The following is a 25,588-nucleotide window of genomic DNA, read 5'->3' as shown; positions in this document are numbered from 1 at the left end:
TTTAGTTTAAAGCAAACTTTGTAAAATCAAAAACAATGAAAAAATAATAAATAAATTTTCAAATTCATTTTCAAAACTAATTAAAATTATCTTTCAAATATCCAAATATTTGCAAATTACATAAATATCATAAATCTAAGATTATTATTTTATAATTACTCTGATTTCACAACTTTTAATCATAAAAAATAATTTTACATCAATAATGTTATATAATAACATTTTTTTACAGTTAATTTATATACTTATTATTTTAAGAAAAATAATTTTAAAATAAAATTAGAAGATCGGAATAGAGACCTCTGAAGACATTTAAGGGTTAAATACATGTGCAAAATTTGCAAGTTGTCTTCTTTAAATAGATAAAAATTTCAGTGCAGGATCATGACACGTGATTTTGGCAATGCCCATGCCAATTGCTCGTGTTATGATTGAACTTATAATTTATACATTAGAAAAAAAAAAACAAAAAGAAAGGTCGAGCATTGTTGAAAGCAGACGACTCTCACCGTAGATGACAGCTAGACCAGTTTCATGGAGGAACCTCAAGCGACGGTGCTTAAACATCCATATCGTTAAAACTGTTAAAATCAATAAGATCGTGTAGAGGAGAAGGTTGAGACTATCAAGTCGGTGCAATAGCTGCGCCTTGGCGTCTAATTCGATATCCGTCGCCGCACCGTTGCATAATTTCAAGACAAAAGTACACAGAACTCCGAGAAGCAGGAGACGTACGCCGCCATTCGTCGCCATCTTCGCCCAACATCAGGCGACATGGCGACAGCCGCGCGTGCGAGAAAGAGGTGATTCACACAATACTACACACGTCTAATCGCATGGAGGGAGGTATGAAATCACTAAACTGTAATAAAATCAGAATCATACAGTGCATGATTTTCGTGCCTACTTTCCCGCATGCTGATCGATACATGACACCTTGTCTGATTCGCTTTCATTTCTGCACGAAGTTAGTATCATTATATGAAATTAGCAATTATGATAGACCAATTGCATGATGCGTGCAGTGAAAGAAGACATGAATACAATAATATGTAAATAAGCATCAGTCTCTCTTTAATTAATAAAATTCAGCACTGACGGATACTGATTAATTAGCTATTTTCTTAAACATTTTTGGCTTATTTTCTCGAAACGAGTATAATAATTGTACCTTAGTTTTGATGGCATGCTATGGATCGTCTGCTTAATCAGATGACAGTTTTCAATATTTAATTATTGCATGCAAGGAAGTGAAATTCGAATGAATGCGCCGTACCAAACTCAGAATTCGATTGACCAAGATTCGATTGATCATTGTTGAATATTCGAACTATTCAACTATAAATCCCGGCCTACAATGGTTTAAGGCTTAAATTATCTATTGTAGACCAGAAAGTGGTGTCTACAATGAGACTTTAAGACATAAGACTTAAGAAATTGGTCGACCACAATCGATTATTCTTCTATAAATCGATTATGATTGACCAATTTCTTAAATCTTATGTCTTAAAGTCACATTGTAAACGCCGCTTAAGTTTCGGTTCACAATAGGTGATTTAAGCTTTAAGAAGTTAGATTAGAAATGACGAAGTTTTTATTTTTGCAATTAGCAGTTCTCAAATTTAACTCGCTGTTTAACTTAACCAGAGTTGGTGAGACCCTTAATCATCTAATAAGTGGCATCTACAATAAGATTTTAAGGCGTAAGACTTAAGAAATTGGCCAACCACACTCAATTATTTTTTTATAAATTGATTATGATTGGCCAATTCTTAAATTTTACGCTTTAAAATCTCATTGTAGACGCGGTTTTAGTGGTCAATTGCTTAAAGCTTAAAGCCTGGTTTATGGAGGCCGTAATCTGTTAACTTATGACGTAATCGTAAAAAATTGACCAATCACAATCGAATTATAGATGAATAATCGACTATAATTTGGTCAAGTTTTTACGGCATAAGTTAACAGATTCCAGCCTCCAAAAGACTATATCAGACTAGCAGTTGCCGTTAACGATTCTACTATTACCAATCACATTGATTGTAACCAAGACCTGCTATATTGATTGGCTAAAATAGAATTATCAACCAGCAATTGTAACCGCGCAACCGCTAGTTGATTGGCCGTAAGGCCTGTTCTACAATGAGTCGTGTGTCGATGCCGTGGTCGTGGACCGAAGAATGGGCCAATCAACTATTTTCCTCACATTCATCTGTGATTGGTCAATTCTTGTGGCTTACGATGCGATACCAACACACGACGCATTGTAAAACAAGCTTAAGTCCCGGTCTACTAACAGATGATGTAAGCCTTAAACCATGAGAAATGGACAAATCATAGTCGAAGAATAGAAGAATCCGTCCGCTCGACGAGTCGAATTTTGCCCACGACAAGAACCCATAGACATTTATATTTATATACTAGATCGTTAACTTGCCTCAAATACATGGCCCCGAAAAGCATGTATAAAACAATGCGCATGAAAATCTTATATATATCGACATACGAATTTTATATATATTTGAATAACAAATATGTAATGTTTTTTTATTCTTTTCGATAATTGTTAGCTTTTATTCATTTCTTGAAAAAAAAAATTTTTTTAACAAAAAGTTGTTACGCCTTTTACAAATATATATATATTACAAATTATTTGGTAATGTAAAATAGGTATATATATATATATATATATAAAATCAGATTTAGATAAAGAAATTTATTTAATACATAATGAAAAAAATTTCTAAAGCAGAATTGAAGAACGGAGATATTTAAGATCTTCAATAAAAATGTCTATGTTTGTAGTGCATCAGCCAGGGTGACACCCGTTTGACCACGTCCCGATTGACCATTAGACACTTACAGCGCTTGAACAGTGCAAAAATTCTAGACTCTGACCCCTGTAAGTAAACGGGTGTCACCCCATCAGCCATATTACATTCGCGTGAACACGTGACACGTTAATCACGTGACATTATTTGTCCCCCTTATGTCATATTATGTAATACATAAGTTTTGGGGTCAACTTTCAGACTCGATAAATAGAGTTAGCAGTCTAGTGTATAGTATACATGTCTATGAGAATCGCGGAATCGCTCCCTCACTAGAGCAGCGTTGTTATCAGGGTTTCTCACGCATGCATTTAGATACAGATTTAATGAAGTTTCACATTTAGAAGAAAAAGGGTCACTTGGTCTTTTACTGAAATCTTTATATTATATAAAATTGTTTATACAAAATTGTAAAAATTATATAAAAATTACATAAAAATTATTTAATTATATAGAATTTTAAATATAATTAATATTAATAATCTACAATAACATTAATTTTTTTAACTAAGATTTTTGTAAGGAAAGAAAGTATACAATAAAACATATTTATGTGTTTAAAATAAAATATTTTATTAGGGCAGAATTGAGAAGATGCTTTGTAATGGCCCTTTTTTGGTTATATACAGGATGGATCAAAAGTCTGGATACACTCTCATAACTTTTGAACGGATCGAGGTAGAGAGTTGAAATTTGGTGGGACTTGATAGAATCATGAAAACTATCTTTTGATCAGGATGGCACTCACCCCTCACTCCCTTGCGGCAAAGGAGCGAGGGTGACTTAAAAATCTTAAATGGCATGAGGGGTCAACTAGGGGCTCATTTGAAAAATCTTTTAAAGATAAAAACAATGGTTTTTGAGAAAGTTCGCTACAATCTTCCAATCGAAAGTTATGATTATGTAAATAAAAATTTACATTCCATGTTTCTTGTGTTATCGTTCTTTGCGTTACCCAGAGTCTACGGCGAGGACGTGACGGTTATTACTTCGCATATTTATGTGCGTGCGCGCGCATATGTGTGTGTGCGTGCGTGCGTGCGTGCGTAGTTTTACGATCCTATCAAATCCCACCAAATTTCAACTCTCTACCTCGATCCGTTCAAAAGTTATGAGGGTGTATCCAGACTTTTGACCTATCCTGTATATCCATATTATACTTATGTTTAATAACAAATAATAAATAATAACATTAAGAAAAACAATCATTAAAAAAGAAAATGTTTCCTTTTCCTTAATTTTATGTCCATTCTTATTAATATAGGTTATCTTCAATCTCGGTTTTACTCATTTTTTTATCTTTCTTTTAGTTTTAAGAATTATGAAAAGAAAAAGATTAAATTAAACCGAGATTAAAATTAATAGACATTGATAAAATGGCTTGTTAAATAGGTTAAAAAAAACTATGTTTCAACAATTTAAGAACTATGAATTAAAACACCTAAATATTTAAATATAGAATGTAAGTAATTTGCGCGTATTTGTAAGTATATCAATATATGTATGTCATGTTATAGCCCTAGATATGACTATTGATATGCATGCGCGAGAAGCGGTCCTAATAGCAATACTGCATCAGAATAGTAGCATCTAGGCATCACGGACTACCGATTCTCCGAATCATCGCTGCCGTTTTGACAACATTCGATGACAACGTGCTCGTGACCCGGGCGCTCCGAGCCTCCCGCGTCTACGGATTACCGCGCGTACCGCAGTCGCGTTCCGATTACTCGAACAATATCTCATTTTTACAATGTCGATGACGCACTTTATTCCGCACCCGTAACGACACACTTTGCCAACGCGAACATCAGTGACTAATAATCTTATCAAGCACAATCTTGTCATTTAATAAAATTTCTTTAATTTAACTAATCGAATGTAATATTTGAAAGAGTACCGTTTTATGTTATATAAATTTTTTGAGTTTACTTAAACGTCTAATCTATACACGAAGTTAAAAATTGGTATATAAAGCGTCTTAAAGATAACTTTTAAACTTTGATTTTGATTTTTGCGTTGTACGGAAACTCACAATATATTCAGAGTTGTTAATCGCTCATGTTATTACATCAGAGACATTTTTAATATACGATAAAATTATAAACTTTGTTAGTTTTTCAATGCACATGTTTTATCAATAAAAAAGAAATTATTATGCATTCTATATATTAATTTCATTTTTATTTATAATGCTGATATATAATATTTCTAGTACACACAGTACTATAATAACCTATTTTTTAGAATAAACACTAAATGGAATGTAAATTTTATTATATGTAAATTATGATTCTAATTATTATTTATTTATTTTGTTATATATATTGCATATTTTAATTTTAATATTTATATTCTGTAATAAATGCATAAAAAATTGAGAATTATTGGGAGTAAATGCATGAAATAAGTAATTTCTACATTATCTGAAATAAGTAATTTCTAATATAAAATATTTTTATTTAAAAATATTTAGAAAGAGAATTAAAGAGAGAGAGAGAGAGAGAGAGAGAGAGAGAGAGAGAGAGAGAGAAGGAGGAAGGGAAGGAGAGAGAGAGAGAATCTAAAATAAAAGACTTAACATTTCTATTTTTTAAATAAGATGATAAAACATTCTTTAGTTCTTCTTTTTAATAAATTTTAATTTTCTCTAAATCTCTATCTATTTAAGTAAAATAGTTTTAAGTATAAAGTGGTTTCTTCAATATAAATCTTTTTATAATTATTTTCTTTATATCTATATAAATATATTAATTTTATTTTATAAAGAAAATTAATATATTAAAGATTAATCAAATAAAAGACAAAATATTTTAGATTATACATTTATACATATATATGTACATGTGAAATATACACCAAACTGGTTGATTATTATATGCAATCATTGCATATAAAGAACAATGGATATCCCGGATGCTTCTTTTAACCTTTTTTTTTAACCTTCTTTTAACCTTTTTTTATTTATAAAATGTTGTGGGAAAATATGTTAATTTCATTGGAAAAGATGGACATTCTTAAATTCGTCTTTAATTATATAATTTAAGAAATATAATTTCGCAAAATGAATTTCCATAATATTTGTTTTCAACTCTGTTAATTTTCCATTTTCTAAGTATTAGTTAACTAAAAATCTAAAAAAAAATCATTAATGTAATTAACATTAAATGTCATCGACATATTTGGATATATTTTAATATATTTATAATTTAACATTATAATAATGTTTATTGATCATAGTGATGGATTATCACTAAAACAATCCTATATATTTTATTTTATTTTAGTGATAATATGTTCTTTCTATATTTTTTTGTTTTAATTCGATTTAATATGAAAATGTTTGAGTTAATCTATTATACTAAAGAAAAGAAATGATAATTAATAAAAAATCTTTAAGGGATAATACCTATGTAAAATTTTCAAAAAATCGATTTTTTTTTTCTTTTAAAATACATTATAGGGTCTCAAAAATGAAGTGCAAGTGGTTTTATTGCGATACATAATTTTTTTCGAAAGTTAAAGCGATCCGCGCCGAGCGCTTCACAGTGTTGCTGGCCGAACGGATCGACCGCATGGTACGTCGAAACGTTCAGGGCTCGTAGGGTCCAAATATTTTTATGATCACGTGCGAAAACACATCAGTATTCAGCTGAGAAATTAAAAAAAAAGCAGTGAAAGATCTGAAAGGAAAAGGTCAGCTAACAGGCAAATTGATAAATCAACTAGCGATTTATTACGATTTAGTCAGAAGAAATTCAGAAGAAATTCTAATTCAATAGAAAAAATGAGAAAAGAAATATGGGCAATACTATATCGTAAGATCTCAACGGACAATTGACCTCAGCATGAGAAATGTCCGAGTGGTGCGAAGGTAGTGTACGTGGCGAGATAGCGAAAGCTATAGAAAAATTGAAAGACTATAAGTACAAATCGGTAATATCTATAGAAATTTTCGAAGCAATAAAATCTATTTATATAGAATTAAGCTCTGACGGAGTGCTTAATCGCTGCTTGAGCGGATTTATCTAAAATAGCAACGAAAGTTTAATGCCACCGTGTGGTCGATGACACCGAAGAGTTCATCGAACGGAAAAAAGTTTCAGATATTTATGCTGGCATTGCCGTATGTCAATTTAATGATGGGATATGCAACATTATGCACATAATCCAAGTTCTGGGTTATTATCGGGTATAATTGTTATAATTTTTGCGTCGAAGCCGATGAACACCGCATCATGCTCTCCGATCGCTCACTCAGCGACGCAGCGAAAGAGGCTCGCTCGAGCATAAAAACCGCGAGAAAAGACGAAGAGAATAAAAATCTAGCCATTGAAAGACAACTTTCTGGTGCTAGGATTGCAGACTAAAGGTAAATTCACAAAAAGTAAAAAAGTTAAATTGTTAATCTAAAAATATTCACATTTAAAACTTTACGTTTTTCTCGAAACAGCATTTTTCAAATTGGCTAGCAGTAAAACTCAAACAATTTTTAACCGATTTATTTCAAATTTTAACAGTATTTAAAAAAAAATTACATTTTTCAAAGAAATACGATTTTATGATTTTTTTTGATAAGTTACAAATTTTTTTAATTACAATTGATTTTACTCGACTTTTTTGTGACGAAAATGGAACTTTTTCTTTGTACTTCCGTCATTTTGCCAAAAATCAATTTTTTCAAAAACAGCTACAGCTATTTCTGTAGATATTTGAGTAAAGAAAATAAAAAAAAATTTTTTTTTGTTCTAAATAAAAAATTACACGACACTTGTGCTGCTAGCCGCGGAACACCGTGCCAATTTTACTGTCTCTTTCATGCTGCTATATATTCGCCATTTTAAATAATTAAGATTCTAAAAACTTTTTTTTTACTTTTTTATATATATAATAAAGTTATAAAATTCATTTTTTAATAGCGCGATTCATTAAATTTATAAACTTCCTTAAAAATAGACCTCATTTACGGCCGGTTACATAGGTATTAGCCCTTAATTATAAAATATCTTTAAAAACATATAAAAAGCGCCAAGTATACACGTTTGATATTGTACAACAATTACATATTTTTTAAAGTACACTAACAAAAGATTTGATAACAAAAATGAATGTTAATTTACATCAGTTTTCCTAATTATATCACGTTTTGTAGCTTGCTCTATATGAAACATAGAGTTGGGCATCAATTTATATGTATAAAATATTCGTCGAAATGCGCAATCTTTAGTATCAGTACACAGGATGTGACAGTGTACAATAGAATATGTTTATTTACAATTTTCTTATGATTTGATTATACTTTAAGATTTCTGAACGATGTACATCAATACCCCGGAAATCCTCTTTGATCATTTAACCTTTTTTTATTTACAAGACAGTGTGTTAAAAAATGTTAATTTTATGGAAAAATTATTCTAATATCTGTTTTTAAGATTCGGCTCTCTCACGGCGTGACGGATATGATGTCAGAAGCGAAAAATAACATGCAAAAAATTTTCCGCGCCGAATAGCTATATTTCGTATTTTTCATTTAAAAATATAATATTTTCATATTCTTAAAAAAGATTATCTTGTAAAAAATATTAGAAAGTACGATATCTAATAAATTGTGTAAAAGTGTAAAATAATTTTTGAAATAATGGTACACTGCTCACCTATCAGAATTAGATCTAGTTGTTTCTGATTATACATAACATAATATAAAATTTAATTCAATTGGAATACAAATGAGAAAATATAATGCATTGGATTAATTAATATAATTAATATAATATTTATATACAAATTTTATTAAGTTAATACTACAATCATAAAATATCTTCAAAAAGAGTTTATTCATTTGCATATCAAAAAAGATTAAAACAGAAAAATAAAAAAAATTTATATCATTCTAATAGTGATCAACTTGTTAACCGCATATGATGAATAATGATTATTTATTACTTTATTATAATAAAGAAAGTCAGTCCAAAGTTTCATAAGAAATCAACTCACGTAACCAAGTAAGTGTTCGCGAAATATTCATTATGACAATCAGTAATAACACAATATAATGTAAAAATAGAAAAATTATATGAAAATGTAAATCGATTTTAAAATTTTAGTCAGTCGACAATCAATAAATGACTAATTGAATTTTTTCTATTTTTTTAAATCATACGCGATATTACTGATTCATAATCAATATCCTTTGTTTTGGAAACACTTATTATTGTAATCATCGAAACATCAAATATTACAGTGAATGACATATTTGTTTACGCATTTTACAAGTTGATCACTATTAAGTTATTTAAGATTAATTTTTATATATTCTGTACCCGTCTTCACAGTGTTCATTGAAAATGACTTTAAACTATCGAAACAATCAAATATCTTCTTTTTATGTAATTATTATTTTGTAATTATTAGCATATTGAACGAAATTTATATAATTGCGCAATATTTGATAAACGGCAGTATTTAATAAAACATAATCCTTTATGTTCTGTTTGTGATTACATTATATTTTTATTTAAAGGAATGACCTTAACTATCTCAATGTGAAAAACAGTTGCAAAGTATCAAATATCACAAATAAAAATTGTATTGTTTCAAAAGAGACGTATAATGGTGCTACTGATCTGACATTGAATTGGTTTAAAAATAACATAATACCATTTCACTACCATTATTTCATGAAGACGAAATTATATGATTTCTTTTTTTATATGATTTCTTTAGTGGCTTTGAATATAAAGGCATTGAAGTGATAGAGAATGTTTTTTTAATAAAAGCTGATTGTCTTAAATGTGCCGCATTTTGCACAAGTATTAGTCAAGTTTGACATTTGAAGTTTGAAATATATAATTTAGAGACACGAAATTAGTTATGGAATCTTATGGAACCCTACAGTATAACAATGTGTGCAAATCATAAAAATTTATTAAAATAATATTTCTCGTAATATTTTTCTTTTAGCGATGTCAACTAGCCTTCGAGATGCAATTTAATGCCATTGGATTTTTTTCTTTGAGGTTTTATTAAAAGTAAAGATTACGTCGATAATTCTGTAATAATTTCTGACCTCAAACATAATATTCGGCGCAGTATCGGCGAAATAGAATCAAATTTATGTACAAATGTCATAGAAAATATGGCCGAATAAATGGTCGTCTGCCAGAAGAGCCGAGGCAGCCAGTAAATGATGTTACATTCCATATATAATTCTAATGTATTAATTTAAAAAAAAAAATCAGAGACATTCCCATTAATTCACATTTCATTCAAAAAAACAAGAGAGTGAGTTTTTACTGAAATATTTTTCTTTATAAAAATTAATTCTCTTTTTTATAAAAATTAATAATTTATAAGATATTTTATGCTTTATTATGGTATATTTTAACACGAAGTGTAAATTCTTTCATTTCTTACAATTATATTTTAATATTATTACATAGAATAAAGAGATGAATCAACTTGTATAAAAAAACAACGTATCTTTTTACATATAAAAATGTACGTAATTACAAAGAGTATAACTTTTTGTAAATCTTTACGTTAAATAAATTGTTTTATCATTATGTATAAAAAATATTAGGATAAGTTGTTAAAAAATAAATTATATTGCATTCGAAAGAAAAAGAAAAGATAGTATATATTTTTCAATATTATGCAAAAAAATTCTTTTTATTTAGAATTTCTTACATATATTTATATTATGATATACATAGAAATTTATCCTTTCGCAATTTTTATTGAAAGGATTTACATTAATGTAATACAATATTAATTCCAGAGATCCCATCACCAACTTAATAAAAATATAACAACATAACAACGCTGTTATATTATATAAATTTTAATTCATTTTGATTTGTGTAGCTCTTAGATGAATTTTTATTCGCATCTTCATCATTATTCGCATCAACGCTATAGCAGCCATACCTCTCTTAGTAAAAACAAAATGTAATGAAATTATTATAGCTGTTAAAATAATTATTACACACAGTGCATTTATAAGAAAAGAATTTTGTTTTTGTATCAAATTACGTATAATTATACGTAATTGATAAAAAAACGAATATTTGATAAAAAAACGAAATTCTTTTCTTATAAATGCACTGTATGTAATAATTATGCTAACAGCTATAATAATAATAATTTCATTACACCTTCTTTTTACTAAGATAGGTTTTATAAAAAAATATAATTATATATATAATTATGTATAATTATGTGTAATCAAAACCTATCTTATATATATAATAAAATTATATATATAATTATGTATAATTATGTGTAATCAAAACCTATCTTAGTAAAAAGAAGGTGTAATGAAATTATTATACATAATTATACATAAATTAATTATACGTAATTATATATATAATTATATATATAATTATGTATAATTATGTGTAATCAAAACGTATAATGAAAAAATTTCTCAAATCACAAATGGTGGCTCCCCGTTAATTGCAATTGATACTTCTTTATTTTTTAAAATCGTCTGGTGATTACCCTCAATATAATGTGTTTTGACCATATCTTCAGTTATCTAAAATAATAATATGTTATTAAAATAAAATTTTTATTTTTCAGAAATAGCCTAATAAAGTTTTACAAAAATTACCTTATGCAAACCATAATTTTCTTCGAGCGTTATATGCGATATTTCAATTGTAGGTTTCAATAATATTATGGGAGACTTAATACGCGGCAATACGGAAGGATCATATTGTGGAATGGCAGATAAATGCTTATAAATCGTTATGCACAATGTTTTCAAATTTATAGGTGAGAATGTAGTATTTATTGCTAAGAAATGTTTCGCGAAAACATTATATCTCTCCACCCAGCTTTTACACTTCTTCAATTCCAGTAGAATCTATCAAATTATATTATTTAGCTTTTTGTTTTATTTTTATAAAGATATTATTTTTATACAGATTGGTTTTATAATAAAAAAAGATATGTCAATATAAATATAGAAAAAAATAAGTAGAACAAAATACTTTTAAAATTTTCATAAGGACAAAATATACAAAAAGTACACTATAAATAAATGTTTATATAAAATAAAATAAAGATATACACAAAATACCTCACTACTAATTTCTCCTGTATACATTTTCATAATGTGGCTCAGAATAATGATTTGAAAATCTACTTCGCTCCAGTTTGATGTAAAATGTGCATACATTGTTTGTATTTGTTCAGGAGCTCCATCAATGAGAACAAGTCGACTTTTAAAGTTCATAGCCTCCAATCTTCTTGTTAGCTCAATTGCGATAATAGATCCGAAAGAATATCCAACTATTACAAAATTTGTTGTCTTGTTTCTCAATTTTGATAATATATGCTGCAATATTTTTAAAAGTATCAGATGTACATAAGCCTCAAAGTCTCTAATGAAAACATTGTGACGTGAAGTAAATTTAAGATGAAATAAAATCGCTTACTTCTGTCAGACGATTGACTGTGTCTGATATAACGTTTATAGCATCGATATCGTTTACGCTATAATATAAGGTTATTGCCGAAAACTTAATACTTGATGCTAAATGATTAAATACGACTCCACATCCATCGATACCCGGTACAAGAAGTACTTCAGTTGTAGTATCTTTTCCTTTAGTCGGAAGATTGACACACGGCTCTAAAATGAAATATTCATTTTCTACTGCACCAATTAACAATTTTATAAAGTCCGGTATCTCTATATTAAATAATTTTTCATTCTCCATATCGGGTATCTCTTTATCTTTTATATCGGGTATTTCTTTATTTTCCGTGTTATCGTGCCCGCTAGAAGATATTTTCTTCAGATTTGCAAAAGTGAGATTTCGTATCTCTTGCGCAGTAAGAAATATGTCAAATTCTCGTTCAAGAGTTTGTTTGATTTCTACAGCCATCATAGAATCCATTCCGAGTTCGGCGAGAGATGTATTTTGACTTACAAATTTTATGTTTTTTATATCTGTAACAGAAAAAACATTTATATTGCGCGAAATAGTTTAATACGGAATAAAATAATCGTGTAATAAATGAATAAGTTCGTATGAATATACTACCTAAAATGTTGGCAACAGTATCTACCAAATTGGTAAATTCGGAAGAACTGGTTTTCTTTTCAGCTACGATCATACTGCTCACAACTGGACAGTTTTGAAGTAAGAATTTATCAAGCTCGTCAAGACAGCACGATATCTTTTGCTGCAATGTACCACCGATAATCAGTTCTTTATTGTCCTCCTGCATGTCGGCAACTAGACCCACATCACCCACGGCACCCCACTGAATTGCCAATCCGGGTAACCCTTCTTGCATCCTTTTTTCGCATATTCTCTCCATAATAGAATTAGCCATGCCATAATTAGTTTGTCCAGCGTTTCCCCTGCCACAGGAAACAGAAGAGAAGACCACGAAGTGTCGCAATTTAGGGCAGATTTTTCTAGAAAGTTTGTCCAATGTTTGCGTTGCCGAAGCCTTTGATCGGAAAGATTCCGCAAAAGTTTCCGCGGTTTGATTTTTCAAAACGCCATCCTTCAGTACTACACCGAGATTGAATATTGCGTCCACTGGTGCTTGTTTTTCTACAGTATTTAAGAGATGTTCGCAATCTTTGGGATTAGTCACATCGTTATTTTTGACGATTTGTACATTTACACCGTACGATTTCCATAATCTAACTTTCATGCGCTGGTAACCATTTTTTATTCCAGTTCGTGAAATGAGTACAATTTTTCTGGCGCCTCGGAATACGAGCCAGTCAGTCAATTCCAAACCGAACCCACCTAGGCCCCCTAGTATAATATAACTCCTATCTCTCATACAATAGTAGCGACGATAAGCCATAACGGCCTCATCTAAATGTTTATCTTCCTCTTGGATGTTTATAATTACCTGTGAAAATATTTCCATGTTATGGATATTGACTGTTGTATGTAATTATATACAAATAATCATCTTTCTTACAAATAATCAATATTATTATACCTTTCCCATATGTTTTCCAGTTGTCATGTATCTAAATGCTGCTTCAATCTCTGATTTTGGGAAAATTTTGGCTTGAATTGGTTTGATAATTCCATTCTTAAGATTATTATCCATCATATTATATAATAAAGATTTCTTCTTGCTATCTCCCTTAAATATATAATCAAGTATAATACCATGAAAGCTAATTCCTTTCTGAAACACGGACATATCTAAAGGATTATTAGAAATCATGTCAAATTTGCCAAGCTCTAAGAATCGACCGTTTCGTGCCAAACAGCGAACGGATGCAATCAGCTTTTCTTCCGCCAATGAATTTAACACGATGTCAACTCCGCGACCGTGCGTTTGTTGCATTATCATTTGTTCGAAACTCGTGTCTCGAGAATTTCCAATGCGTTCATCACGAATAGATGGGAATAACTTTTTGATAAAGTCTTTTTTGTCATTAGTGCCTACGGTAGTATACACCTCACATCCTTCAGAAAGTGCGAGATGAATCGCTGCTTGTCCAACACCGCCGGTGCCTGAGTGTATAAGTACTTTATTCCCTTTCCTCATTTTTCCACGAATATATAAAGCATCGTAAACTGTGCTATAAACACACGGGACCGTTGCTGCCTCTTCGAATGTCCAAGAATCAGGTATCTTCCAACAGAAACCTTTATCCCTCAAAACGACATTTGCAATGCAACTAAAACACATAATTTTATTTTAATTTCAAATCTATAATGTCGCATAATTATATTTATTCTTTGGAGCATTATTTACTCAGTATCACGTAATCCCATTACGCGCTGACCGTCAGCATCATAGCCCACATATTCCATTCCAAGAGATGAATATTGAAACAAACGACTTTGTGAAATTGCCTGATTATGTACTAATCTACCAGTAGCTAACATTACATCTTTGAAATTGAGAGATGAGTAGACCACGCGCACAAAATTTTCCTGATGAGATTCTATGAATAAATTGTTCTCTATCCAACGAAGTGTACTTAAGTCACCATGAATCTTCAAAAAAATATCATGGTATACATAAAATAAATTTAAATAATATTTTTAAGTAGAAATAACATGATGTAACTTAAAAAAACAACAATGAAAATATTGTTAATTACAATGTTTATATTAAAGAATTTGTACATACCATTTGGCTAACATGGGCGGTCCGTACTAATTGTGGTTCTGATTGTGGCAACCGTAAATGTCTATAAGATCCCCAGGTCTTATTAGGTCGTAATACGTTTACAGTCATATCTTTTTGTAATTGCTGTACATAAAAAGGATTTTGCAAGGAGAAGTTAGGCGCTTCCGCATCTTGAATCAGGACACCTCTGACAAATTCTCCACCTGGCTCTTTTCTCAAGCAATTGACAAAACCCAACAAACCGCACTCCAAATCTTTTTCCCCCACAATTACAATTCTATTTTTATCATGATTGATTTTATTGTTTACAAGCGACTTTAGATTTTCCAGCCAATTAAAATTATCATTATTTATATGAACGACAGTTAATTTTTCTATTTGAACTTTCTTCTTTAAAAGCACAATTGTTTCTTCGTCAGTGCGTTTTTCAAGAATAACATCTAATTTATATTGCTGCAAATATTTATCATAGTCAATTACGTTGCATTTTTCGCGAGATAACAGATAACCACCTTCTTTCAAGAATGACAAAAGTTGTTCTAACAAGATTTGTTCTTTTGTTAAAAGATTGAAACCAGTGACTATTAAAGCTTTATCCTCTACTGACGGCTTGTTAATGTCTTCGATTAAAATATTTGTCGGTAGATCTTCTGGGTTGAAGCGATTCGGCGATGTTAATAAATTGATATTTGCTTGTATCAAAGGTATATCACCAAAAGCTTCAAGTAACAACGAAGACGAAAGATCGTCTACTGCAACATTATCGATATCTTCCACTAGTTCGATAGTTTTTACTTTGATGAATTGATGATCTTCAAGTGCAAGTTGTGCGACTATCCGCATCGCTTCGTTTAAAGAAATTCTTGCATAATCATGGTGAGCTACAAATACATATTTCTCGATAACAGCTTCTTGAGCTTGTTTGCGTCGAAAAATCTGGGTAGCTTTGAGGCCTCGAATCTCTATTCCCCCGGCTATAATCATGTCTGTTTCTTTATACACTTGTATCAGCAATTCTGTAATGACACATCTAAGTTAATGCGCTATTGAGGAATTTTTTAATTATATCATATATGTACGCAATTAATAATTATTTGATAAAAACAAAATAATTGTTTAAGTAGTTCATAAATATTTACGTTTTTCTTCTTCTGTTATTATTTCCTGTAGTCTCGTCATGTGAAGTTCAGGATTAATTACTAATTTTTGAATACCTGTTGGAACGTACAAGTCTCTTGTGTCGTATCCGATTATCTGCATCTGTAACATAGTATCCATGAATGTTACCCAATTATCTGTCCAAATAGCATGTCCCTTATTGCCCGAAATAGAAGCAGTCTTTAATCCACGGAATTCACCACTGTATTGGTAACCTCGTAATTTTAACTCTTTATAGATATCTCGTTTAGTCATATGTTCTTCTTCATCATTATTCTTCGGTAATAAATCCGCCGAAATCATTTCCTGTTCAGGATTCGATGTTTCATACGCTGTACCTGTCACTACAACACTGTCTTCTTCGGACACTTCAAACTTCCCGTCTACAATATTTTCATGTATATAATCAGACATATCCCAACAATCACGTTATTTTTGTATTATTTATTGCATATATACCTTTATGTATCGTAATTTTTAATTTGACAACGTTATTTTTTGACAAATGAGTAGCACGAATGAACTTCACATTTTGGAATACTATTGGTAGTGTTATATACATTTGCCCTTTCATCATTCCGATAGTTTGCCAAACGAGTGCAAGATAACCTGTCGCTGGTAACAAATTTCTCCCATCGATTATATGACCAGCCATATATTCGTAATCATTATCTGCCAATGTAATTTCTACGTGTCTTTCTCTGGTTACCAAATACTCTTGTGTTGTACAAGTCAGTACAAACCAATCTTTGGTATGATCCCACCTAATATAATTTAAAACAATTGTATGTATATGACATGTAATAATGCCATTTTTACATAAACAGAATTTTAAATAAACATCATAGTGATAGTAACACTACATACCTGATCAACGGAGAGATCATAGGAGTTCCTCTACTAACTGGAAATTCCACTGGCGGATATAAATTAGCAATTTGTGGCTGCAAGCCACAGTTATAGAGTTTTCCAATTCCTCCTAGAATTATCTCTGTATCTTGTCTAGTGTGTTGTGTTAACATGATATTTGTTACTTCTGCATGTAAAACCTCATTTAAAATGTCCTGCAGAATGCTGTCGGGTCCAATTTCAATAGTAATAGCATTATTTTGAATTAGATGCGTTGCTTGTTCAAAAAGGACAGTACTTAATATACTATTCGTATGATATTCCGCCGACGATAATTTTGATGCTGAGGTGGACCAATCGGTGCGATGTATAGAAGTACTAATCCATTTTGAGCTTCGTTGTTTCGGCTGCGGTATTATTTTGTTCAATTTAAGCAACAGCTGAGTTTGCACGGAAGAAATGTAAGAACTATGATACGGTATATTACAACAGATTTCCTTCACTTTGATATTATTATTCTGAAAGTATAAAAAATTTATTAATATACGTAAAGTTAAAATAAAATGTTCAAGTCCTATAAAAAGAATTTAATATTTTATTCCTATACATTTATTCATTGTAAAAATTCATTAATTATACCCGTAGGTTTGTTATGAATTTTTGAATTGATTTTGCGGGTCCGCTCACAACATTATTGTATGGATTATTACGACATATTATGTCAATATCCGTGGGACATGTATTTTTCAGATATTCATAATCAAGATTGATGATTGCCATAGAGCAACGAATTATTTTTTTATCTGTACACGCCACACCAATAAAATAGGCTGATAGTATAGTTTGTTCCATGGTGAGACATTTATCAGCGTACGCGCAACCGAGTTCACCAGCGGAATGGCCGATCACATAATCCGCAATAATTCCTAAAGATGTTAGGAGATCTACTAATCCGATCTACAAATAAATTCAAGCATATAATTTTTGATTAATTATTGTATTAAAATACAATTTATTACTATAGAAAATAAAAAGAATATAGTCTAGGAATTTAAAATAATAATTCTAATATAATAGAATAAAATGATCACAATTCTTGTACACATGTTGCATATATATTCTAAAGTATTCACACTTTTTGTATACATTGCATAATTAATTATATTAATGTAGTTTAAAAATACTTTACTTGAACAGCGACAATTCCAACGAACGGCAGTAATACATTTTCGCACACTTTCTTATTCTTTTCTGTCAAAACATCCATGATACTTATATCATATGGCTTTAAAATTGCGTCGCACTTTTGTATTGTATTCGCAAATACGTGAAATTTTAATAAATATTGACCTGGAAAAGTTTTAATTTAAGATATTTTGTTTTGAAACGTTTTATTATAAATAAAATATTTAATATTAAATATGTACCCATTCCTGGCCATTGCGATCCTAAGAAAGAAAATATGAACCAAACAGGTCTTTTTATATTTGTATAACTTTGAATTTCCTTGATTGACTTTTCTTGCAAAGTATTTAGTATAGTGTATCCTCTCCATGTATGACCATCTATATTGTCTGCATAGACGTCATGTAATAAACGAATATATTCTATATCTATTTGACAATTAATGATCTGCAATTACACATTTTCTTAAAAGAACTGATTATGATGTAATTTTATTCATTATTATCTAAAATTAAATGTTTACTAACGTCGTTTAAAAATAATTTTACTGATTCTTCATTACTTCCTGATAATATTACGAGTCTTGGCAAGTCATCATTCGGTAATCCATTGTTAATTTTTTGTTTGTCATTCCACTTTAATAACATATGAGCGTTAGATCCTCCCAAACCACCAGAATTAATACTTATATAACCATTTTGAACTGGTATTGGTTCTTGGATGACACAAACGCTTCCATTTAGTAAGGCATCTATATCATCTCGTGGTGATGTATAATTGATATTTGGTGGAACGAATCCGGTTTCCAGTGCAATTATTACCTTCAAAAATCATTATATTCATGTATAAAAATAAATATAAGCTTGATAATTAGAACCCAAAATTAATTTTTTTTACCTTAGCAAGCTGAGTTAAACCACTGGAAGATTCAGCATGCCCAAGATTGGATTTTACAGAGCCGATCATTAATGGACTTTCTCTATTTTTACACAAAACATTATATATAGCATTGATTTCTGGAGGATCACCTGCTCTGGTTCCAGTACCATGTGCTTCAATGTAATCTAAGCAAGATGTTGGTACTCCGCACTCATTATAAAATTCCTTCAATAAAATATTTTGCATATGTGTTGAAGGATATGTTATTCCTTCTTCTTTGTAACCATCATTGTTCATTTTAATATATGGACATATAGCATAAATTCTTTTAGCATTCTTCGCCTTTTGAAGATATAATACAGCCACTGTTTCACTACGTGAATAACCGCTTGCAGTAACATCAAAAGGTCTGCAGTAACCATCGGATGACAAGACACCTAAAGCGCGTACATAGTATACATATTTTAGTAAATATTTGATAAATGTCTCTGTTTCTGATTGTAGTTTAAAAACATTAAAAGATTATGCATCTCATCAGTAAAAATAGACCATATACAAGCGTATACAAAGTAGCAACCGTAGTATAAAATATGTTCTATATATAATATATGTTCTATATATACTATTATTCTATATATATATATAAATAGTTTCTATGAAAGTTATAAAGCCTTCTTAAATTGACTCTTTTTATTTGATAAAGAAAATTTAATTTCATGCCTAGTATATCATGAGATTAATATATCATTTAATACCAAGACGAGCAAAGTGCAGATTCATCACTGGATGTAGACATAAATGCGATCCCGCAATTATTGCGTCTTCGCATCCGCCTGAAATGATATAATGATAAGCAAGAGCAAAAGCATATAAACTAGAGCTGCATGCGGTATCGACTGTATAGGATGGTCCTTTCAGATCCAGAAAATACGAAATCATGTTTGCTGTTGTAGACCTTAAGCATCCAACGAAATTTGTACCGTTCATCTATAATTATAAAATATCTATGGTTAGAAATTTTTGTATTTCTGAAGAATACATTAATTATTATTACATATTTATTTATCAATAATTTTTTTTACCTGTAGATCCGTATATAGAAATTTCTCTTGTGTTTCAACATAAGATATCGCTACGATGACTGCAGTATTTTTTCCTCGTAACTGTTTTGGATTAATTCCCGCATCGATAATAGCTTCATAAGAATGCTCCAATAATATTCTTATCATTGGATCACATGCGTATGCTTGCTCGAAAGAGAATCTAAAGAAATCTGCATCAAATTTTTGCAGATTGTTGATTGTTCCCATACGCTTTGGTATGCCCGGATGTTCTAATGAAAAATTTAATTTTACATAAAATATTACGCCTTTTGTTTATTTGTTTCTATAAAATTTTGTCCTTCAATGAAAGATATATATCCCTATAATAACTGAAGTATTTTTTCCTCGTAATATTTAATTTAATTTTTATTTGTAATGGATTTCTTGATATATAATTATACGTACGTTATATTATATGGTTATATTATAATTATTTCAAATTCTATGATTTAGATAGCTTTTGAAATAATTATCTCTGAATAATTATCTACTTTATTTACGAATTAGATATAATTGATATATGAATTAGTCACCTGCTTTCCAACGACCATGATCCGCTTTAACGAGATCAACTTTATTGAATAGATTTTCTCGTAACTGATTCATGTTGTCTGAATTTGGAAATCTACCAGCAATGCCAGAAATTACGATTTCATCTCCCGAGTCGATACCCGGTACACATGGTTTATATGTTCCCTTCTTATTCATGGTTTCAACTATATTCTTAGATAATCTGTAAAAGTATTATGTATACTTTATGTATTAATTTTACTTTTACGTATCACACTGACAACTTTGTTAATGATATTTGCTGCATTACAGTTATCACAGTATCACATAACAAAGTTATCAGTGTGATACGTAAAAATAAAATTAATACATAAAGTACACATAATACTTTGATATTTGCTATATCACAGCAATATCTTTCGAGTTGCAAATGTTAAATGTCATCTCTAGCTGCAAACTACTTCTTATATAAACTCATTATTGCAATGTAAATCTTTATGAAATTTAAAATTATTATTAATATTATATCTAATGTATTTGTTAGTATGTTTTTATTATTCTTGTTTTATTTGTAATTCAAAGTATTTCCGTTAAAAAAAAGATAATGAAAAACATGGACAGAAACACGGTTGTGAAAAACAATTGAGACAATGACATAAAGAGAGAGAGAGAGAGAGAGAGAGAGAGAGAGAGAGAGGGAGGGAGGGAAGGAGAGAGAGAGAGAAGTGTTTAAAATAATATTTTAATTTCTATTTTGTAATATTAATTTTATTTTTACATATCTTTCTTTTTCTGTGAAACCCATTAGTTTTAAAGTTAAAAAACATTTTATAAAAAAATAAGTTTGTACACAAAAAACTCGATGTTGGTAAAAATAATCGTATCAATTTTTTTCTAAAAAGCATTTTAAAACTTAGAGTTTTAAAATACGTTTATATTAAATTTATTCGATAATGTTTGTTGCGCTGCAACATTTCAAACTGATACAAAACTACTGTGAAAATTATCAATTTTCAAATTTATATAATCTAGGAAATGTCATCGAAACAAAATTCAAACACAGGTTTAAAATACTTTTTGAGTTTTAAAATGCCTGCGGTTGAAAATTTCTCTCTGATTTTTTTTCACCGAGATATTTAACTTTTCGTGAGATGCGAGAAAATCGCAAGTGCTTCCAAACTTTTGGACGGTAATGTATATTGAATGTTACATTCAATGGTCTTCACGATTCTTTTGTTTCGTAAAATATGTGATTAACATAATTTTTTCCTACAGAGAAGAATACTAATTTCTTTTTTTTTTTTATTAATAAGATATTATTTTGATATTATTTTGATATTATTTTTTATTAATAAGATATTATTTTGAAAATTTATATATATATATATATATATATATATATATATATATATATATACAGGGTGTCCCAAAACTCTCGCATTTGGAGTACACTACGTGATTCTTTATGCTAAAAGAAACAACTTTTTCCTTTAGTAAAATTGCGTGCGACGAGTAGTTTTTACAGTGGATCAGATTAAAAGTGACGAATGAGCGCGCGTATGTGCGAGGCGGTCAGGGCCGGCGCGCGTTCTTTAGGCCGATATGGCCTGGTACCTATCTTTGATTATGTAATTATTGTAATATTATAAAGATAAATATTTTTGTATAATCTTTTGTTAATTTTTTTTTGAGAAAATAAAGAGAGAACCAGTTCTCTCAAAATATCTTAAATTATAAATTTAAATATTTTATCTTTAAACACTATTATGAAAAAATCAATCAATTTTTTGACTTTTCGTGATTATCTTCTCACATAATTAATAAGTATTCGTTAAATTCAGTATTTTTTTTTATTGTCATATGCAATTGCACATATGACAAAGAAATAATTAAAATAATAGCATACTCAGTTCACTACATAATTTACATTTATTTTTATTTTCAGCTAATGCTACGAAATTGAACAATTTTTTTATTGAATCGTTACGTAAAGGATGAAAGCAATCCTTATTTTATTAATTTGTATTATATTTTAAACAATACAGTACGTGAAGTCGTCAAAGATTAAGTAGGCCGCGCTGACCATATATATATATATTTATATATATATATATATATATATGGGGACCGAAATAAAATTTCCGGTTATGGTTACGGTCCGAAGCTATATCAAATTTTCGGTTTTGGTTTCGGTTTTGTCCTTTTACTGATAATGATGATCATAACCATTGAATTTCGGTTTCAGTTACGGTTACGGATGTATAATTATCTGTTGTAAAATTTAATTGCATAAAAAAAATACAAATAATAAATCGCATATTATAAAAAGTCATGTTTATTGAAGAAAAAATTAATCACAATAAATCATTGGAAGTTTCTTCTTGAAACTTGTAAATGGGCAATTTATTCTTATTATATTTATCTGGAATATTCTATAGCGCGGATTAAGGAACTATAGATTTATAGAATATCTATAGAATAAAAGTGTATTACTTTGTTTTTAATTTCAAGTGCAGGAGCGCGGAAATTTTCGCATCGCTATATACATATGGGTATTTGGGCTTCGAACAATTTAATGAGCTGCCATTAGCGATTTTCCAATTCCTCCAAATAAATAATTGTTAGGCGGGGTTTACAATAGATCGCAAAGTCGCAATAGCGATCGTAATATTAATCGCAACAGCCAATGAGAATGCTTTGATTGACTATCGCGAGTATGTTATGATCGCTATGACGATTTTGCAACTTTACTGTAGATCCTTATTAAAATATTTAGCAAACCCGAACCGAAAATTGAACCGAAAATCGAACCGAAAAAAACCGGAAAAAAAATTTTCGGTCCAGTTACGGTTCCGATCCATCAGCCTGCTCAATATTTCAGTTCGGTTTTCAGTTTCGGTCCGATTAAAATAACGGTTACGATCCGGTTATCAGTTTCGGTTTGGTCCGGGCCGGATCCCTGACACACACACACACACACACACACACACACACACACACACACACACACACACACACACACACACACACACACACAAATATATATGGATGTAAATAAATAATTTACCAAATACTGTATTTTATTTTAACAAATTTTGACATAAATACAGTATTTCGTAAATTACTCATTTTTATAACGATAGTTTAATATTATTATATTTTACATCGCATAATCAGATAAATTAATCGATATACAAAAATATATAATTGTTTTTTGAAAGAAATATGTAATTGCATATTATATCACAAAATTATCTTTACAGCAACTATGTAATTGCTTTACATCAATTGAATTATTTATCATTTTATACAAAAAAATATTAAGAAATGGTATCTAAAAAATTTCTAATACAGAAAGAGCTTTTTCAGTATAAAATTTGAAAAATATTTACTACATTATCTTCACTTGTTTCATATATAATATAATTCATCAAATGAAATATATTTTATATAAAATAAGTAAAAATAATATAGTTGGTAGGATTAGGGCATTACGAAAGGTGTTTAAGAGAATAAATGACCCGCGCACTATAAACTTTGATATTTATTTATTATAACGTGCTCTATTACTTCGCATATTTATGTGCGTGCGCGCGCATATGTGTGTTGTGCGTGTGATGTGTTGTGCGTGCGTGCGTGCGTAGTTTTACGATCCTATCAAATCCCACCAAATTTCAACTCTCTACCTCGATCCGTTCAAAAGTTATGAGGGTGTATCCAGACTTTTGACCTATCCTGTATATCCATATTATACTTATGTTTAATAACAAATAATAAATAATAACATTAAGAAAAACAATCATTAAAAAAGAAAATGTTTCCTTTTCCTTAATTTTATGTCCATTCTTATTAATATAGGTTATCTTCAATCTCGGTTTTACTCATTTTTTTATCTTTCTTTTAGTTTTAAGAATTATGAAAAGAAAAAGATTAAATTAAACCGAGATTAAAATTAATAGACATTGATAAAATGGCTTGTTAAATAGGTTAAAAAAAACTATGTTTCAACAATTTAAGAACTATGAATTAAAACACCTAAATATTTAAATATAGAATGTAAGTAATTTGCGCGTATTTGTAAATATATCAATATATGTATGTCATGTTATAGCCCTAGATATGATCTATTGATCATAATACGCATGCGCGAGAAGCGGTCCTAATAGCAATACTGCATCAGAATAGTAGCATCTCCGTCACGGACCACCGATTCTCGGAATCATTGCTGCTGCTTTGACAATTCGATGACAACGTGCTCGTGAACCGCGCGTACCGCAGTTGCGTTCCGATTACTCGAACAATATCTCATTTTTACAATGTCGATGACGCACTTCATTCCGCACCCGTAACGACACACTTTGCCAACGCGAACATCAGTGACTAATCTTATCAAGCACAATCTTGTCATTTAATAAAATTTCTTTAATTTAACTAATCGAATGTAATATTTGAAAGAGTACCGTTTTATGTTATATAAATTTTTTGAGTTTACTTAAACGTCTAATCTATACACGAAGTTAAAAATTGGTATATAAAGCGTCTTAAAGATAACTTTTAAACTTTGATTTTGATTTTTGCGTTGTACGGAAACTCACAATATATTCAGAGTTGTTAATCGCTCATGTTATTACATCAGAGACATTTTTAATATACGATAAAATTATAAACTTTGTTAGTTTTTCAATGCACATGTTTTATCAATAAAAAAGAAATTATTATGCATTCTATATATTAATTTCATTTTTATTTATAATGCTGATATATAATATTTCTAGTACACACAGTACTATAATAACCTATTTTTTAGAATAAACACTAAATGGAATGTAAATTTTATTATATGTAAATTATGATTCTAATTATTATTTATTTATTTTGTTATATATATTGCATATTTTAATTTTAATATTTATATTCTGTAATAAATGCATAAAAAATTGAGAA

At 29.6% G+C, this 25,588-nt stretch overlaps 2 protein-coding genes and 1 long non-coding RNA gene across 12 annotated transcripts in view; 1 reads left to right on the top strand and 2 right to left on the bottom strand.

Annotated features, from left to right (window-relative positions):
- The window catches only part of Nhe3 (Na[+]/H[+] hydrogen exchanger 3), a 12,096-nt gene extending 11,294 nt beyond the window's left edge, over window positions 1-802 (bottom strand). For 6 of the 10 annotated variants that reach the window (XM_089076453.1, XM_011635764.3, XM_011635803.3 and 3 more), the window contains exon 1: window positions 510-801. In XM_089076453.1, coding sequence (XP_088932579.1) covers window positions 510-753 — 244 coding nt within the window. In that variant the 5' untranslated portion in view covers window positions 754-801. Of the gene's footprint in view, window positions 1-509 lie in introns of all 10 variants that reach the window. The other 4 variants (XM_089076448.1, XM_089076450.1, XM_089076449.1 and 1 more) reach the window with 2 other exon arrangements.
- On the top strand, window positions 710-25,588 carry LOC148936581 (uncharacterized). The gene is made up of 2 exons (XR_016139139.1): window positions 710-846; window positions 24,756-25,588. It is a non-coding gene; the product is annotated as an uncharacterized LOC148936581 (long non-coding RNA).
- On the bottom strand, window positions 10,466-21,109 carry LOC105422774 (fatty acid synthase-like). Its single transcript, XM_089076441.1, has 20 exons — window positions 21,033-21,109; window positions 20,668-20,867; window positions 20,114-20,364; window positions 19,787-20,018; window positions 19,050-19,468; window positions 18,680-18,973; window positions 18,395-18,599; window positions 18,157-18,317; window positions 17,607-17,924; window positions 16,986-17,485; window positions 16,578-16,882; window positions 16,100-16,501; window positions 14,961-15,976; window positions 14,580-14,824; window positions 13,809-14,502; window positions 12,884-13,715; window positions 12,272-12,789; window positions 11,914-12,171; window positions 11,443-11,697; window positions 10,466-11,367 (listed from the first exon to the last, which is right to left on the bottom strand). Exons 2-20 carry the CDS (start codon window positions 20,840-20,842, stop codon window positions 11,257-11,259), a joined length of 7,191 nt encoding a protein of 2,396 aa, XP_088932567.1. The 5' UTR covers window positions 20,843-20,867; window positions 21,033-21,109; the 3' UTR covers window positions 10,466-11,256.

This window comes from Pogonomyrmex barbatus, unplaced genomic scaffold (genome assembly GCF_055798465.1).
Source record: "Pogonomyrmex barbatus isolate J1 unplaced genomic scaffold, ASM5579846v1 scaffold2, whole genome shotgun sequence".
NCBI classification, from domain to species: Eukaryota; Metazoa; Arthropoda; class Insecta; order Hymenoptera; family Formicidae; genus Pogonomyrmex; species Pogonomyrmex barbatus.
This window is presented reverse-complemented; position numbering and strand designations above follow the sequence as displayed.